This window comes from Sorghum bicolor, chromosome 3 (assembly GCF_000003195.3).
Source record: "Sorghum bicolor cultivar BTx623 chromosome 3, Sorghum_bicolor_NCBIv3, whole genome shotgun sequence".
NCBI classification, from domain to species: Eukaryota; Viridiplantae; Streptophyta; class Magnoliopsida; order Poales; family Poaceae; genus Sorghum; species Sorghum bicolor.
Genome location: NC_012872.2, coordinates 70,842,727 through 70,860,431, shown reverse-complemented (window position 1 = coordinate 70,860,431; position 17,705 = coordinate 70,842,727). Strand labels below are relative to the sequence as shown.

Genomic DNA, 17,705 nt, shown 5'->3' with positions numbered 1-17,705 from the left:
GATAAAGCAGCGACAAGACACGATGGATCGGCCTAACATGTAACACGAAACACGGGGGGGTTTAGCAGCCTAGTTCTAGTTGGCGTCGCAGGACGCCGGCGGGTAGTCGCACTTGCACTTGGTGGCGAGGTCCATGACGCGCGCGGCGTCGATGTCGCTGGGGAGAGCGCCCCGGTAGCCGCAGAGGCAGTCCCACCTGGCGGACTTCACCTTGTCGCAGCAGAGCGTGCCCGGCGCGGCCTGCGTGCTGCCCACCTTGCAGTAGGGCGTGCACGCGTCCACCGCCGACTTGTCCACGCCGCAGAGCTTGATGGCGCCGGCCGCGGCCGCCACGGCCACGATCAGCACCGCCACCAGCGCCGCCGCGTTGCTCGCCTTCCTCATCCCGGCCATCGATCGATCCACCTAGCTTAGCTTGTTTGTGCGTGGTGGTGGTCTCGTCGGCAGAGTCGTCGGACGGCGGCGGCGGCGGCCGGCCTTATATAGGGGCGGGGGTAGCGCGGCCCGTGACGACGTGCATGTATTCGCGCGCTTGGCTCCATCCGTCGCGCGCGCGCGTGTGACATGTCACGGGCAAGCCAGCCATCTGCCGATCGCCATGCGTGCACGCGCAGAGATGCTGCTGCATGCGGAAGGTAGCCAGTAGCCAGCCTGCCTCTCCATCGGTAGTAGCAGATACCCATGGGCATGTCGACGGTAACGACGACGATGGTATTGCTGGATCCGGATGCATTCTGCCCCCTTTGCAGTGTCGCTTCGTGCCAAGTGGACTCTTTCTTTTCAGGGTACGTAGTGTATGGTTCATATAGATAGATAGCTTCATCTTGGCGATTACGAGAAATGGTGCGTGGTCGGCGAATCGGACATGGGGCCGAGTACACATAACTACTGCACCGATCAGCGCGATCAGTAGTGTCCCCATGACTTTTATTTTGACACAAAAAGAATAATTATATTACTTTATAGCTAAGTATATCGTCACCTTACAAACACTTTGGAATTCGTTACGTATATCCAGAAACTGATCATCATCTACATTGTATCTGTACTTTATATAGCTCTAAATCTTAAATCCAAACCTGTTATGGATAACTGCATAGGCAAATACTCATCAAAAGCTCTGAGGACAGCCCGACGAACTACATTGTTGTAGGTAGAGTTGAGAAACTTCTTCTTTTTTGTGTCTTCTTTCTTTCATCTTTCTGCCACTGAAAAATAAGGAATACTAATCTAAAACTTATTATCCTTAGTCCTTAATCGTGGTTAGATCTAACCACAACAAAACAGAGAAGAGGTCGGAGAAAATTATTCTATGGCGACAACATCATCTTTGCCTAATGTCGCTGTTCGGAAAAACAAGTCTTCATGTTGTCATGCAGAGGAAATTATTGATGTTATAGTTATCACCCTCATCTTCAATAGAGGCGCCATGGAGAAAACGAATCCACCCTACCCATGTCATTGTCGGGAAGGAGGAGGAGATAAATCCACAATACCAAAAAAAACTTAGCATGATGAGTGAGATCCATCGTCATAGGAAAAATGAATTCACCCTAAACCCTAAAAGACTCAATCTTCTAAAAGACTAATTAAAGCGATGGATCCCCCTTCGGCCTGCGGTGATATGAAAGGGAGGGGGACTAGCGGTGGTGGAAGAAGTACTCGCTCTTCCACGAGTGACTTTGAATAAGATCCAATTGATTAATTATTTATCATTGCTTACTGAAATACCTAAAGAAATTTTATAGTAGCTCAGGAAGTACAATTCCAATGGGGTTACGAAAAAAATACCTACATTATTCTTTTTAAGTTAAATATATTGGCGATCACTTATAAACTCAGTTTTTAATTTTTGATGTCCTAAAGTTTTTCCAAGCTCTAGCACTAGATAAACGGATTTTGACTCACTCTATATGCTGACATGTCAAAGCTAACTCAACATTGACGTGAATCTAACATATTTGTTCAGCGCCTAAACTTGTGTGCAGTGCCATCTAGGTCTCAAACTAACTTCCAAAATTATGTATTTAGATCCCAAAACTGGTAAATGGGTCATACAAAGTACCTAAACTTGCAGTGTGATGCCAACTACACGAAGTCTAAATTACTATTGTTTGTGATAAACTACATGTGTGATGATTGCTGAGTGCTGACTGTGCACTTTGCATGTGAGCCCACATGTCATCCTTCTTGCATTTCCTTCCACACTCCCTCATGTGGCATACTCCCTTCATCTTAGTTTTTATTATTGTGATTGGTAGTATTTTTCAGGGTGCTTCTGAGAAGGAGGGGCTATATTTTGATCAGTATTATGTAGACTAACAGTGTGTACAATAAGCTAATGTTGTTGAATCTGTTTATTATGGAACCTTAGTTCATATAAATACTTAGCTAGGAATATTTGAATGTTGTTACCAAGATTTCTCTTTTTAAAATGTCTACGGCATGATTTTTTGTAGCGTGATTCATTTATGATGGCAAAAAATTTAAGGTGCTTTTACAATTTGATTGGCAAAGCGCCGTGAAGCATGCATAATAATAATATAAACTAGATATAATTGTCCATGCATTGCATTGAGAGCAACAAAAATTACACGAGACGTTTTATATCCAAGCCAAATGAAGCCCATGATAATTGAATTTTGCACGCATATTGTATATGACAATGACCAGATATTATCGCGTTAGCCAATGTCTCATGGCATTTAAATTGTCATTTGCCCCTGAACCGTATAATGGTTTTAATTCCGTGCACGATAGGCTGTTGGAATGGTCCACAAATCACTATAGATCAGGGATATATGTCCACGCTTCCAGCCCATACATCATCAGGTGTAGGGTATTCATAATTTGGTCCGTGGCGTTTATCCTACCTTGCCCGTGATCACACCTGTGTGTATATATACACATATTTATGTGTGTTTTTGGAAACAAAAATCATCAGATAAAGAGAGGTGGCGCGTAGACCGTTGACATTTGACACAGGTTCCTTTGGTTGCAGAAGATAAGAGATATGAACACAATGCATGCATAGGCTGATGAAAGCCTGAAATTAAATCATGAGTTGCAAATACATATACACTAGAGCATCCACCGGCCAGGCCAGCCGATAATCATATCGACGACAACGACTCAAAGCAAAGAACTAACAGAGAGGAAGAGGAAACACAGTATGTAATGAACCCGGCAAAAGACAATCAGTTGGTTGGCTTATTGGCTACGGGACTGAACCAGACAATAATTTATTCTATTTTGGTCGATTCGAATTCGAAGCTGCGCAGTGCGCGCGCGTGTGGCCTCCATCTCCATTTAGTGGCACCTAGCGTTTGGGAGGTTGCACTGTGAAGGGATGGCCTCGGCGCATTTGGCGTAGGACGTGCCCTTGAGCTTGTCCCAGTAGTTGGTGCAGAGGCAGCCGAAGTCGGCGTTTCTCAGCGCGTCGCAGCACCCCCGGCTCGGCGTCCCTCTCCAGCAGGACGCGCACTGGTTCCGCACCGTGCCCGGGTCGACCCTGCAGATCTCGCCGGCCTCGCCCGCCGCGAAGAGCAGAGCTAGCAGCGCGACGACCGCCATGGCCACGACCACGGCCTTGTTGATGCACACCCTTCTCCCGGCCATCGTCGACTCGGATCGATCGATCGACAAATGTCTTGTTGGGGGCTCTTGCTTGGCCTTGTGTGTGTAGCCTGTGATCTGCAGTTGCGATGTGATCGCTCGAGGGGATGGAGGCTTGTATATATAGCGAGGTTGGGGATCGATGGATACTAGGATCAGAGAGTTACGGTGCCCCGTGAGTCCGTGACGACGACGTGGTTGCATGTGCAAATGTGCTCGCGAGCTGGCCTCCGGCCGTCGGCACCCCAGAAAGTGGACGGCCGGCCGGTCACGGGCAAGACGGACGTGATAGAAAGACAGGATCTACTGTAGCAGTGAATCGAGTCGGGGTACAAATAATATATAGTAGTAAACAGTGGTACATGCATATGATTAATTTACTACTAGAAACAGAGAAGCAGATAGGTTAGGGTTTCGACCATCAGCGTTCCCGGCGAGAGCGGATCCGGTGGCGTCCATGTTGAGAGTGTTGACGTGGTGGCGGAGTAGATCCCGTCGTCATTCGGGCCTCCACCGGCACTGACCGACGACGGCGGGTAGGAGAGTGGCGCAGTGGTGCTTCCCGACGCCACTGCGCAAGCCGATCGGATGGCCTAGGGTTTGTCGAGTGGGTGATGAGCACGGCGAACTTAGGTTATCGTGCCTGCGGCCCCCACTTCTATTTATATAGCGCAGCGCGTCGGAGACCTACCAACCATGGATCGGTTGGGCGCCCCCGATCAGGACGCGATCCAGAGGGAAAAGGCCCCATCCGTTGGGCTGGGCCTGAGATCAACCTAACAGGACGGACGGAATCATCGCCGCACCGGCCAGGACTGCACCCAAGCCATGGCTGTGGTTGGTCGTTCATTCGCATGTGCGCAGGCATGCTGGAGATACTACTGTCTCCCTAAAACTACGCGACCCTATACGTACGTACGTACGTACTGCAGTTGCAGAGTGCAGTGCAGAGGCAGGGGAGCCGGCCGTACCAATGGGCAAGACGACGACGGTATAGCGGCGGGCGGCAGTGGTTTCTTGCTGGAATTTGGACGCATCTCGCGTGCTGTTATGCGCGTTAATTAGTCATCCGCGTCCGGGGAGAGCACGGGTTGGCGTACCGTAGCGCCGCAGCGGTGGTAAAATAACCTATCGCCATGCTTGTGACTCGACCTTTCGTCAGTCAAGTTTACTTACTAGTAGCTCATCCTCTCGCTGCCTCTAGCGAGAATTTCTTTTTGCACTACTGGCAGATGCACGAACATGCCTTCCAGCTAGCCTGTACGCGCTGGATCGAGACGCCTGCCTTTCAATTTCTGCATTAGTATTCCTTAAGTTCTCTGTTCTATGTTTGATCTCCCTCCGCGATGTTAATTGTGATACAAAACTTTCTAGTCACAATCACAGGGAAAATAGCAACTTGCAAAGCTTAGAGTTGCGACGACCCGGAGCTGAAAATAGCGACTTGCGACGCGGAGGAAAGGGCTTAAAAGACGAGACGAGACGAGCGAGTCAGTGTAACGGTTATGGGCAAGAGTTCGTAAACTAACCACGCAGGCGTAAAGTGCAGCCGCGAAGGCGGAAGCCACCGAGTGCGAGGTGTCAATCCAGCACCGGCACCGCTCATGTCTCTTGCGACCGTCCGGCCATGCGCCGCTGGACAGGACTGCCACGGGGCCGACGTGTCAGTAATGAGCGTTGGCCACGTTACTCTCAGGCACACCGGCCGGTGTAGAGAGACAAAGACGCAAAGGACACCTTTGCTTGCATTGCTTCTCCTTCCCGCATGTTCTTGTCCTCTCGTCGTCGAACCCTCGAGCTCTTCATCCTTCAGCTCAGGATCTGCAAGGCCGATCAATCGCATATTCGCATGCATGGTACAAGAGAGAAACAGGGCTTTCGAGAATTCAGGACGAAGGGAAAGCCTCGAGGAGACATCACATCAGATCAGACATGGATGGGCTGCCTAGAGAGCTGTGCATCAACATCTTCCACCTCCTGGATCACCAGTCCCTCGCCTCTGCTCCCCAAGGTTTGTTTGACGCCTCATCGCATCCCAACATGGAATTGGAAAAGCACAATTTCAGTTTCTCTGTATTAATTCTCAACTTCCCGTAGTGGTCTAAATTCTTAATGTCCCCATAACTAACAAGTCATAGTATTTTGGCTTTCATTGACAATTCAGATTTTGTTAGATTGTGTACTATCTCTCTGTAGACTTTGATCCAAGTCTTATCTTTAGATTGTCAAATCGGATCGGTCGTAACTCGTATATCCTGTGTTGTGCTGTGTACATGCTGCTCAAGCCTGAAAACGTTCCAGGCGTTGCATACTTGCATGCATCGAGTGATAGCTCATACAGTATAGTTGACACTGCCAGCAGAGGAGATAGCATGTACTAGAACGAATGGTAGCGATCGCTCGTTCGTTCTGGTGAGCTACGCATATACCAATAACTTAACTGTGCGACGATGCTGCTCCTGGTTGGCTCAGTTTGCAGGAAATGGAGGGCGCTGACCTCCGACGATGAACTGTGGCGCAAGCTGTTCAACGACAGGTGGGGAGCGGACGCCGCAGCGTTCTACGCGCCGGAGGGCTCCTCCAAGTCCTGGAAGGACGTCTTCGTCTTGCAGGACCGATCTCACCGATCTGTTCCCAAGTTCCGGTGTTGCCAATTGGCAATTGCCTCATGCTACTACTGCTGTCGAGCAACAGTTGAGCCGCTCAAGCACAGGCAGGTCCTGCATCTGCTTTCTCAGGGGTATCAGGCGGATCATCAGGGAAGGGAAGGACTACTGCTACCTGATATACCATGGCGAGATCCAGAGGTGCTTGGGCTCCTGCCAGGACATGGACACGGATGGCGACTGCGGCAAGAACGCGCCGCGGCAGGACGACGCCTGCCACGGACGAGCATCGGCAGATATCATCGGACGCCAAACGTGTCAAGAAGGCCTGAACATGTGCTACCCTTGTGCCCCTGATCACCAGCACATTGTTCCACGCTTGTATGGCTCTTGTTAATTTGCATCCTGTGTTTCTGATGTGTTTACTGAGACTATGGTAACATGGGTAAGACTGTTACTGGTAGGTGGTAGATGCTTTGGTTGAGTCAGCGTTTCAGAGCACCTCTTGCCATTTCCAATGCTCCCTCGTAGGTCTTGTTGCCCCCAATGAAGCCACTCATATGGACAAACACACAACCAGGGATGCCGGTTTCTGCTGAAAGTTCGTCGCGCTCTCGTGTCCCTCCACGTTTCTGCAGAGCCTTTCGGCTCTCGAACCTGTAAGGAGCAACTACGACTGCTTGGACTCGCCAACTCTTGCTCCTCTCGTCCTGCAATTAAGCAGTCAAAATCAAATACATGTAGCAATGATATTGGGTTTTGAGAAGAAAAGGTAAATAACCAGGCTAAAAAAAATCTACGGAAGCAATTTAAAGTTCTATCAGTTCGGACATAACAAAGGAGATGTTACCTTGCTTATGAGATTGAATATGAACCTATTAGATCAGAGAATACAAAACGTTGGGGGAACTCAGCAACAAGGAAAAGAAAAAGTTTACACTTAAATAGTAGTAGTTAGCTACCCAAATTTGTTGGTGACTTTGTCAATACTTCAGTATCGAGATTTGTCGGCTCGTTTTTTTTTATGGTATTCATTACAAGTAGAGTGTATGCGTATATGTTTATAGAGGTGAGCATCTGTGGATGTACGAGTGTATTATGATTTATAAAGAAAAACAACTGTTTTTAGCAGAACAATTGTGTTAAGAGACTTTTTACTACGGTTAAATTTATTTTTTTAGCAACTTTTACTATGGTTAAATAAATCACTTGTCGTGACATGTCCAGGACTCCAGGAACCATGACCCAAAGCGGCCCCAAACGGACTGGGCCGGCCCAAATTCTACCTCTACTACGGTTCTTCTTTTTTTTCATTTTTTTTTGTTCGAATTTGAAAAGCAACACACCAGCGCTGCAGTGCACGCATGTGTGCAGTACAGACAGTCACAAGACATGCATGCAGAGACATTATCCCAATCTTCGGCTCGCACTACTCCTACTCCGTCCACAACACATCTCGTTTGTTAAGAAGTCAAATCTTTTTAAGTTTGACTAAATATATATAAATAATATATTAATATTTATTATATATAATATGTATCATTAGATTAAGTATAAAATATATTTTTTTATAATATACTTATTTATAGATACAAATATTAATATTATTTGATATATTTCTAGTCAAACTTAAAGTTTAACTTCTCAAAAAAACGAGATGTGCATTTACTTGTGGATGAGTAAGTACGTTCTACAGTGTGGCACTGTCCACTTGTCCTACGCACAAGGCTGGAAGCTGAGGCCTTGTTTAGTTTGCAAAAATTTTCAAGATTCCTCGTCACATCGAATCTTTGGTCGCATGCATAGAACATTAAATATAGACGAGAGGCTGCAGCTGCTTGTCCTTAACCTGCGCTGCACCTGTACAGCACGGCCTGGGCCGGAGTTTCATACAAACCACTAACCACCTTCCTCCTGGAGTTCACATGGCGAATGGCCAAAAATTCAGGTCCTGCTTCGCTTCCACCAAGCCAAAGATTTGCTCATGTTTTTTTTTGGAAAGAAACTGCAGGGGTTTGCACCCCTACAGCAAATTAGCTCATGATTTTGACTGTTATTTGGTTTGCTACAAAAACTTGCCAACCTCTTATGTTTAGCTTGCCAAATCTATGATAATTTTTTTTTCTAACTTTTGCTTCCTAAATCTTTGGCATATGCTAAATTTTAGTCGCAAAAACCAAGCAAATCTTCACTATTCTACTACCTCCGTCTGAAGAAGAATGTAATTATAATCGTACTCGATATCAATCATCTTTCATCTCATCTAAAGTTTGGTTGAACTAATAGAAAAATGTTAACTCTAGGTCGAAATAAGGAAATAATAAATTAAACATGTTGTTATTAACAACAACATCAACTTTACTGTGGGCACAGAATGAAATAGTTTTTGACAAATGCAAACCTAAAACTCTTTTGCAGGTACTCTTCAGAGAAACTCACTGGCTGCGTCAATGGACGAGCTTACAACGGCTTGAAGGCCTGAAGGAGCTCGTTTGAGTAGCAGTTCACCTAGAAACGTCGACTTTAGCGTTTTTTAGTTCTAATGGTTGGCTTACACAGACATGTTGGTTTCATTTAGTCAAAACTTTTTTTCTCTTTCCAGTGGTCATTTGTCGGGTTGTTTTGTTCAGCCGAACTTGGGTCAGTTGGTTCTTGTAATAATTGGTCTGATTTTATCTACGCATAGATGAAGCCGGATTTTTATCCTTTATTAAAAAACAATGCTGCTGCTTGTATTTGATTTTAGATTATTTGATTTGACTTGATAACATGCTAGAACTGCATTCTTTTTCTTTTCTTTTCTTTTGATGGAGGAAGTACCACACAGGATTGGAACTGTGTTGCATTTCATGGCACAGACATGCGATAAAGTAGATTGTATTGTATGGGTTCAGTTTCAATTCACAACGTGTCAACGTAGACCCACAGTCCACAGATCGAGTTTATGTGATTTCTTCCATGCATAGAGACTGAAATTATGAACAGCACACGTACAGACACAAATGGACCGTCCGCCGGCCGGCAGGGCCAGCAGCAGATGGTCAGACCAACGAGAACTCTAAACGAAGAACTCGCACACAATTTAATGAAAGAATGAAAAAAAATAACGGATGTCCAAATTATTAACACAATCATCAGTTTGGGTACGGATTAAATTGAGCCTAAATTTCCGAGGGAGGGAGGGCACCAGAACTGGAAGAGCGAAAGAGGATAGAATACACTGCCACAACCTGAAAAAGTCTTCAAAAATCAACTGAATTCGCTTCAGAATCTCTTCTACCTCTACGGTTGACGTCCGTGAGCTTGTGCTGCATTCCATGACCCAGACGACTTTCGATTAGTTACAGCGTCGACTTCCATTGTCTCGTCTGAAACTGATGAGCAGAGAAAGAAGCAGGGAACGCCCAGAAGGGTGAAGCTTTGCTGCACGCAGGCATGGATAAAAAGCAGATCTTGACGCGTCAATGCAGCTGGGACGGCGGACATCTGCACTGTCCCTAAGCTAGCTTATACTACATCAAAAGCCTAACTTAACCCAAAGGAGAGCCAGGCAGCAGCAAACACGCTTTTAATCAAAAGGAGCAGAGAGCCTGGTAAAAACCTGGAAAAAGATAAAGGGGCAAAAAGAGACGAGGAGGAGAAGCCGAGAAGCTCGCTATGCGGGCCGGGATTCAGAAAATTCGCCAGCTTCCTGTTGCTCCCGCCCGTCTTTTGTTTGTTTGTTTTTTTTTCGTCGTCGTCAATCAAAGCAGTAGATTCCGAAAGGTTCTTAGCTGGCCCAACAAAAAGGCCCATCCGCATCTGCGTGCATATACGCTTGTACCACAAGGCCTGGTCCATTCTCTTTTTTTCCCCTTCTTTCTTCGGCTGCACTCAACATAGCTTTAGCACACTGTGCCTTTGCATTACCAACAGGGACAGGGGCTTATTCACTTTTGAGTGAAGTTATTATTATCACTGTCGATGGTAGCCTGGTACTTGTAATAATTTCACAGCAACTACTGGGCAGTCATCAGTGCGAAGAAAATGTACTTGAGCAAAGTATAATCCGTTCCAGTAAACATGCATGTGTGTTGTTGCAAAGGATTTGAAATCATGCCAAATTATTATCTTTCAGAAACGGAGAACTCCGTCGTTTAGCAAGCTTGGCGTCGTGATATAACTCATAATAACGTGTACTCCTACGTGTTCAATCCATCTGGTGAGTAGCAGCAGTGACACACGGAATGACTTGTAGTAAAAAAGGGAGGTGACATGCACACATAACGGAGAAAGGGCCCATCGGCCAGCGACTTTTTATTTTACATGCACGGTAACATGACCGACGACCAACAACCGGTCCAAGTAACGCATTCTTTCTTCCGTTTCAATTACGGTCAGTTTTCCAACGAAAAGCGTGCGGCATGTCAAGCACACGATTAGACCGACGGGCCGGAGGGGTGGTTCGCACACGGCGCCGCGCCAGCCAGCCACTGGCACTTTTCCTTGCTCGTCACCGGCCGATGGCGACGGCGGTGGAAAGCTCTCGGCGGCGGGGAAGTTAAAAGCGAGTCGCGCGGGCGCGGCGTGCAGCGCCCAGGGCGGAGCGGAACCGCAGGAATCATTGTGGTTTTGCCATGGTTCCGTGCAAAAGCGGGTGGCTTTTGGCGCTTTTTCCCGCTCCCACCATGCGCGGCCGGGCAGGCCTTCCTTGAGAGCCGCGGCTGATCGATCGAGGAGCTGCCCGGCTGCCGGGTGCCGGGTGCCGGCCGGGGAGGGGAGGCGACTGGCGAGCGCGACGACCGGCGCCATCCGCGGGTGTGTGGGTGTGGTCGACAAGGGCACGCGCGCGACAGGCACGCACACACACACACACACACACACACAACAGACACTCATTGTTTATCATGCGGTGGCAAGGACTTGGTGCCAAAAGCCGGCAACTTTACAGTCGTTACTGGAGATGGAGAGAGACACGGACGGAGACACTACACAGGCAGTGAGAGACAAACAGAGAGAGAATTTGGTAACTAACAATCTGGCCTAGCGAGTGAGAGTGAGGCGGCGAGCACAGAAAAGAAGAGCATCATCACTGCGCTAGCGCTACGGACACTAGGAACTCGGAAAGCAAGGGCCAAGGGGGTGGTGCTGGAGCTGGACTGCTGGTGGCCTCTCCTCTGCCCCTGCACACCATGCACGGCGCATGAGTGACTGTGGGGTGCTAGTACTCATTGCCTGCCTGCCTGCCTGCCTGCCCGGGCTCGGCTCATCAGTAACAGCTGAACGCTAGCTGCTGCTTTGGGCGCTCGCTTTTCCTCGACGGCTTTCTGAAAAGTTTGGGTACGTGTGCCCCCACATTCTCTTCGGCCAAGCCTTTTGTGCGCTCGGGCGCTCGGCTATGTATAGAGGAGCAACCCTTCTGCTCTGCTGCCCAATTCCAACTCAGCTTTGACTGCTCTTGCATTGCTTGCTGCTCAGTTTCTTTCCCCCCCTGTTCCTCCTCCTCTTCTTCTCCCACCTCGGCGCCTGCTTCGGCAACTGCGAGCGAGATGGAGGTGAGCCAAGAGCCCAAGAATGTGTGTGTTTGTTGGGTTTCTTCTCTTGTTTTTTTGTGAGATGAATATTAGCTTCGTCATGATATATGGGGATCTGCATCCTTTTTGCAGCAACGAAACTAAACTATACACCATGTCCTAGCAAACAGAGAAACATGCCATGGCAGTTGGAATATCCTCGTCTTATATAGGAGTAGTTTTCTACTGTGAATCTGAAATATACTATGCTCGTAACAGTGTTTATTTTCTTTTTTTAAACAAGCACGTACATGTCCTACATTCACATACTGTTTTTCTTGTTGCTTCCAAACTTTCACCGGAGAAGTAAGCTTTGTTTCTTTTCGTTTTTCTGACAGGCGCAAGACGACTGCAAGTGGCGCCAGATCCCGGCGTTCGGCGACTGGAACCTGTGGGACGACATGCCCGTCACCCAGTACTTCCAGGCAGGGACCTTCTTCTTCGCCGCGCCGGCCGAGAAGGACGACGAGGATCTCTTCAAGGTGCCCCAGTTCCCTGCCAAGCCCTACAGCTACAAGAAGGTGAAACAAAACAAAACAGAACACTGCATTTCTTTCATCAGCTCTGAAGATACTATCAGTTAGCACCGTTTCGTATTTTTCATTTCAAAATTTCACTTCCACATATATACCCAATCTGCACCAGTTGTTACAACAAAGAAACTGACAATCCTGTGGTCAATGCATGTGCAGTGCGTTGTTCGAGTGAAGGGGGAGAAAGAAACTGCTGTACCACCGGCGAGGAAGGGAGGCAGGAGGCGCTACGTGAACGAGCAGCAGAAGTGGAAGCCCAAGGGAGCTGTGGTGGACGAGGACCTGTACAAGATTTCCCCGCAGCTTCTCTGCAAGGTGAAGAAGGCAAGTACCCTGTAATCCCCGTTTGCTCTCAGTCTCAGATCAGTGCGCCTCTTGCTGCACCCACGTGTAGCTAAGTGGGTTTACTTTTTATCTACGTAGTTCTCATCATGTGATTGACATAACATAAGCCTTTTATCTAGCCTAAGCTGACCCTTTGCAAGTAGCTTTTGTTAGGATAACACTAGATAGAACAGCTATATTTGTCAAAGATGTGACCTTTTTTCAAAAGCTTAAGCACTTCATTTTTCACAGCAATTGGAGCTTTATTTCCTAATAAAGCTAGCTGGACTGTAAATTCCAGCAAGATTTTAGGTGTGGGATTTATTCTCATGAACTTTTGTTTTGTGTTGCAGAAGAAGCTGCTGAGGAATTTGCTGGGAGGGTGCCTGGGCCTGAGCTGCATCGCCTGAGAGATGCAGAGCTTAATAAGTTTCTGGGGAGTTTGCTTGGTTGGTGCTCTGGAGAGTTGTATAGTGTCTACGCTAATATGGAATTAATGGAAACTTACTACTGCTTTTGCACTCGTTTGAATGTAACACTTGCATTCCATCTTTACTGGTGTTGCTTTACTGCCTCACTTTTTTACTAGCACGTCTTAAAGCAGTTAGGGCAAAATAGAGGTAAAAAAATCAAACTGGAATTTAGAATATTATCTTATCTGATAACGACATAACGTTAATTTTCTGATTCCAGAACCTACTAGGTACAAAATCAACCTTGATTAACTCATGTCTTCAGCAAGACTTGTTAGGGCAAGCTCAATGATTAAGCCAAGCTCTTGTAAACCAATTCAAGTTCTCGATGTAATAGACAAGCCATATAACGATACAACAATAGTTGTATATAGCTAATCTTAAAAGTAATGTTACACTCTTTCCTGGTCCTGCATCCCATGTTCCCGTTTATCTTCTCTCTCCTTATCTCTCACACTTTACTAGGCTAGTGGTACTGGTACTGGCCAAAACGACAATATCTCACGAGTCACGCATAGGAGTCAAAGTTAAACAAACTTTTTTTTTTTGAAACTCAAGTTGAACAAACTTGCTAACCTCTCGTCTCTCCCCTCCCCCTCCTTTCGAGACCTTATCTTGGGCCGCTCGACCTAATCTGACCATAATTTTCAGCACATAAGCTGGGTTCAGATAACAATTACCTGAGGTTTCGGGCTAAAAGTTTTGGTCCGATGTAAGGCCCAGGTGAGGTTTGGGCCGGAAAGTAAAATAAACCTGTAAGTAATAATTCCAAACATTACTCTTCGATTCAACTTTTCTTTTAAAGAGTGTTTGGTTGAGGTTGTTAAAATTTAATAGGTATCGTAGTATTTTTGTTTTATTTGATAATTAGTGTTAAATCATGGACTAATTAGGCTCAAAAGATTCATCTCGCAAATTACTCTCTAGCTGTATTTTTAGTTTCGTAAATAATTTATATTTAGTATTATGTGTTCAAACATTCGATGTGACGAGCAGTAAACTTTACTGGATGCAACCAAAGAGGGCCTAAGAGATTTCAGAATTCAGAGTAAAGCCTGTTTGCTTGAAAGAAAAGTTATGCTAAAAACATTAATTATTGAAAAAAAATATTATTAAATAGCTGAATAATTCAACAGATGAGCTCAAACAAATAGGCTATTAATCCGAGAGAAGCCTCCTGCAAATATGCACTAATCAACCGAGCAAGCTTTCGACTCGCGGACTCGTATCGAGACGGGAAAAAAAAGAGTTGACGCGGTCATCTGTATCCATGATCCAACGTATCCACCACCTGCGTGGTGGACGGTGGTGAACTGGTGATGGCCACGCGGTGGCGCTGGCGCCATCCCTGCACAGGCGGATCGCGGTGACGATCGCGAGTGGTGACCGGTACCGTAGGTGTGCTGTTGGGCGTGGCAAGAGAGTCCCGAGGGCAAGGATCAGGATTCGATTCAGATGATGATACAATTGTTATTAGCATAGTATATTACTCTCTCTATACTAAAAAAATAAGGTCATTTTAAATGAGATTTTGATTAAATATTAAAAATATAAATTATAAATAATTTTTAAATTGTTGAATTTATAATTGTAAAAATCATATAAATAAATTTGTCTTGAAAAATACTTTCGTAAAAATATCATTTTTTATATATATTTTTATATAAATAAAAAGTTAAAGTTATATTTTAAAAACCGTATAACTGTCTATAGTAACTTTATTTTTAAATATGGACGAAGTCAGAAGTATATCCTATATCGGAGTATCAAGCTGAAGCAATTTGGATTCCACGATTTATCCTAAAATCTCATTCATAGTCTTGTTGCAGTCGGATTCGGATAGCGTGCCATAACGGCGAGTCTCCGTGTTCGGAACGGTATCGCGATACCTCGTACGTGTCGTGCGTCTCCCTGACCCCGAGTCCCTTCGTATATATATCTACCGTGTCCGTGTGCGCCGTGGACCGGACAAGCACAATACAGCACACCTCCCGCAGCGCCGTCGTCGTGTCCTATCCTGTCCAGCCGGCCGCCGGCCGCACAGCCGGAGCCGAGCGACCGCATACGTATAGGTAGCAGGACCACGCCGCCGCCGACCCGCCGTCGTCGTCCATGCCGCGCGGCAAGATCGAGATGAGCCTCATCGGCGACGCACGGGACCGCGCCAAGGCCTTCAAGCGGAGGAAGGCGGGGCTCGTGAAGAAGGCGAAAGAGCTCGCGAAGCTCTGCGACGTCGACATCGCGCTCGTCGTCTGCGCCGGCCCCGACGGCGGCGCGCCGGCCGTGTGGGAGTCGGACCCGGGCGTCGTCATCGACAGGTACCGCAGGCTGCCGGCGGACAAGCGGGCCAAGCACACGCACCTGGACTACATCAACGGCCAGCTGGGCAAGGAGGAGCGCAGGCTGGACAAGAAGCGGAGGCAGGGCCTCAAGGCGCTCGCGTGCCCCGGCGAGGCCGTGCTGAAGGACATGGACCTGGAGGAGCTGCTCGCGTCCATCGACGCGGCGCTGCTGGCCACCACTGAGAGGCAGAAAGCGTTGGGCGTCGCCGACGATGATGGCCAGCAACTTGGGCAGCAGGTGTCGTCGCTCGCCGACGATGATGGGCAAGGGGGTCCTTCGTTCGTCGGCGGCGACGACCTCGATGACATCCAGGCCTGGCTCGACGAGCTCATGTGGGATGGTGCCGAGCCGCTCCCTCTCAATGCCAGCATGATGCAGCCTGCGTCCGGTGCGATCCAGTACAACAACGGCAACGACGTGGACATGGTCAGCAACCATCAGTGCCAGGCACAGATGCTGCCAGGCAATGGCGAGAACGGCCACGGCCAGTTCCCATGGCGCGCTTACCAGCCGCACACCACCGTCTCTCACCCTGATTATCACGGCTTCCAATCCGCTGGCAACAACTACGTCGACATGGACGAGTACTCTGAGATGCTGGTGCCGAGCAATGCCAATGCCTACGACGGCTGGTACGATCAGGCCTGGTGGGGCGCCGATGATGAGTCGTCATGCGCCGCCGTTGCTGTCTTGCCAGCGGCGGCGGCAGCGGCGTACCCGTCCCTGGACATCGCCGGCAATCCTGCGTACATGCCACCGTCGCACGAGCACCCCAGCATGGCCTTCGGCGACCTCATGGATGCAGGTCGCCACGAGTACGAGACGGGGTGCTTGGCTGATTACTTGCACTTCCAGTGCCCGGACGCCAGCCAGCATTTTGGAGCCAAGCCGGAGCCGCTGCATTACCTCACTGATATGGCACAAGGCATTCGCTACAACAATGATCTCGAAGCAGGGAGCTGCAGCTCCGGGAGAGCTCAACTCTTTGCTCAAAGTCACAGCTGCTCTGGGACACCACAGTTTAGGGGTTCAGAACAGTCCCAGGGACATCAGTATCAGGATCCAGGAGTACAGCATTTTTGGGTGATGGAAGAGCCGCCGCGTTCAACTGAGGATGTTGCCACTGCCAGTGCCAGAGCTAGAGGGGGAGGGACATGGGCTAACAGTGGAGGTCTTCACCAACCATGGATACCAGTTTATCAATAGATTAAGCTAACATGATCTGAACCTCTTGTACTAAGTATAGACATTTGTTCTAGATGAACTCTTAATTGCTATATAATACTGCAATATAGTAATATAAGGAACGGCTAAAGCATCTCATGATATGGAGGCTTTTGTACTTTATTTATCTGAAAAAATAGGTTCTGCTCTGTTTTTTTTTGAACTTATCGGCTCTATTCTTTAGCAAATAAATAATATTTTTTTCTCATAATAAATCAGCAGCACATAGTATGCTGCAAATAAAGCCTAATACATTGACTAATTCTAGGAGCCCCCGAAGAAAGGAAGCCCGGAAAGCTAGAAAACCCATCCCGCCGTCCCGTGACTCGCGAGTTCCTCCGCACTGAGGCGGAACGCGGACGCGCAAGCTCGCGCGTCGCGCGGCGACGACAGCTGGCGTTCTCCCTCCACGGCTCCACCCGCAAGCCACCACCGCGGCAGGACGGCATCCAGCACCTCCCCCACTCCGGCCCCCATTGACAGCTCGACTCAGCTCGTCCCCTCGCCGCACCGCCGGCTCGCCCCGACGCCCCCTGCCCGTATCCCTGCTGCCTCCTCCCAGCGCGAAGGAGCCGACCAGTGGCGGAGCCAGGATTTTTTTTGGAGCCTTGGCGAGACGCACCCTAATACTAACGACCTTTGGTAGAGCTTCAGCTTCTCACATGGAGTAGCTTCTTTTGGTGGGGCTGAAGCTGTTTTGCAAAATATTTAGCAAAAACAACCTCAATATTGTAATAATTTGTGTTAGAATTGTGAAGAGGAACCGAAAGAAACCACATCTATGTGGCTCCGGCTCCTCTATAGAAATAGCTCCAACTTCTCTATACTTATACAAGGAGTTGTTTATTAGATGCCTATTTAATCGGAGTTCTTGCAAGGAGCCACGAGAAGCTGGAACCAAAGCCTTTGCCAACAAGGATCTAATGTAATGTAGAGCATTGTATATAAAAGTAAAATTAGAGAACAATAATAATTTTAAGCTAATTCATCTCTCTAGTATAAGTTCCTAGCTAGAAGGTGGTGTAGTTGGTCCAT

At 47.8% G+C, this 17,705-nt stretch overlaps 4 protein-coding genes across 5 annotated transcripts; 2 read left to right on the top strand and 2 right to left on the bottom strand.

Moving 5' to 3' along the window:
• Positions 76-393, bottom strand: LOC8056165 (protein 108). The gene has a single exon (XM_002456781.1). It carries the CDS (start codon positions 391-393, stop codon positions 76-78), a length of 318 nt encoding a protein of 105 aa, XP_002456826.1.
• Positions 3,015-3,722, bottom strand: LOC110433521 (putative lipid-transfer protein DIR1). Its single transcript, XM_021455825.1, has one exon. It carries the CDS (start codon positions 3,616-3,618, stop codon positions 3,310-3,312), a length of 309 nt encoding a protein of 102 aa, XP_021311500.1. The 5' UTR covers positions 3,619-3,722; the 3' UTR covers positions 3,015-3,309.
• Positions 5,229-6,804, top strand: LOC8056164. The gene is made up of 2 exons (XM_002458929.2): positions 5,229-5,626; positions 6,088-6,804. Exons 1-2 carry the CDS (start codon positions 5,548-5,550, stop codon positions 6,576-6,578), a joined length of 570 nt encoding a protein of 189 aa, XP_002458974.1. The 5' UTR covers positions 5,229-5,547; the 3' UTR covers positions 6,579-6,804.
• On the top strand, positions 11,579-13,181 carry LOC8056163. 2 transcript variants are annotated; one of them, XM_002458928.2, is made up of 4 exons: positions 11,579-11,776; positions 12,112-12,294; positions 12,466-12,630; positions 12,984-13,181. In XM_002458928.2, the coding sequence occupies exons 1-4, from the start codon at positions 11,750-11,752 to the stop codon at positions 13,038-13,040; spliced, it is 432 nt and encodes a 143-aa protein (XP_002458973.2). In that variant the 5' UTR covers positions 11,579-11,749; the 3' UTR covers positions 13,041-13,181. The 2 variants fall into 2 exon arrangements, with proteins under 2 accessions (XP_002458973.2, XP_021313478.1); XM_021457803.1 differs by having other exon boundaries at positions 11,595-11,755.

Excerpts from the sequence above, each read along its gene's own strand:
- LOC8056164 (XM_002458929.2), top strand. The coding sequence starts at position 5,548 with ATGGATGGGCTGCCTAGAGAGCTGTGCATCAACATCTTCCACCTCCTG. Across the intron at positions 5,627-6,087 it reads CCTCGCCTCTGCTCCCCAAG|TTTGCAGGAAATGGAGGGCG; the intron begins GTTTGTTTGACG and ends TGGTTGGCTCAG.
- LOC8056165 (XM_002456781.1), bottom strand. The coding sequence starts at position 393 with ATGGCCGGGATGAGGAAGGCGAGCAACGCGGCGGCGCTGGTGGCGGTG.
- LOC8056163 (XM_002458928.2), top strand. The coding sequence starts at position 11,750 with ATGGAGGTGAGCCAAGAGCCCAAGAAT. Across the intron at positions 11,777-12,111 it reads TGAGCCAAGAGCCCAAGAAT|GCGCAAGACGACTGCAAGTG; the intron begins GTGTGTGTTTGT and ends TTTTTCTGACAG. Across the intron at positions 12,631-12,983 it reads TTCTCTGCAAGGTGAAGAAG|AAGAAGCTGCTGAGGAATTT; the intron begins GCAAGTACCCTG and ends TTTGTGTTGCAG.
- LOC110433521 (XM_021455825.1), bottom strand. The coding sequence starts at position 3,618 with ATGGCCGGGAGAAGGGTGTGCATCAACAAGGCCGTGGTCGTGGCCATG.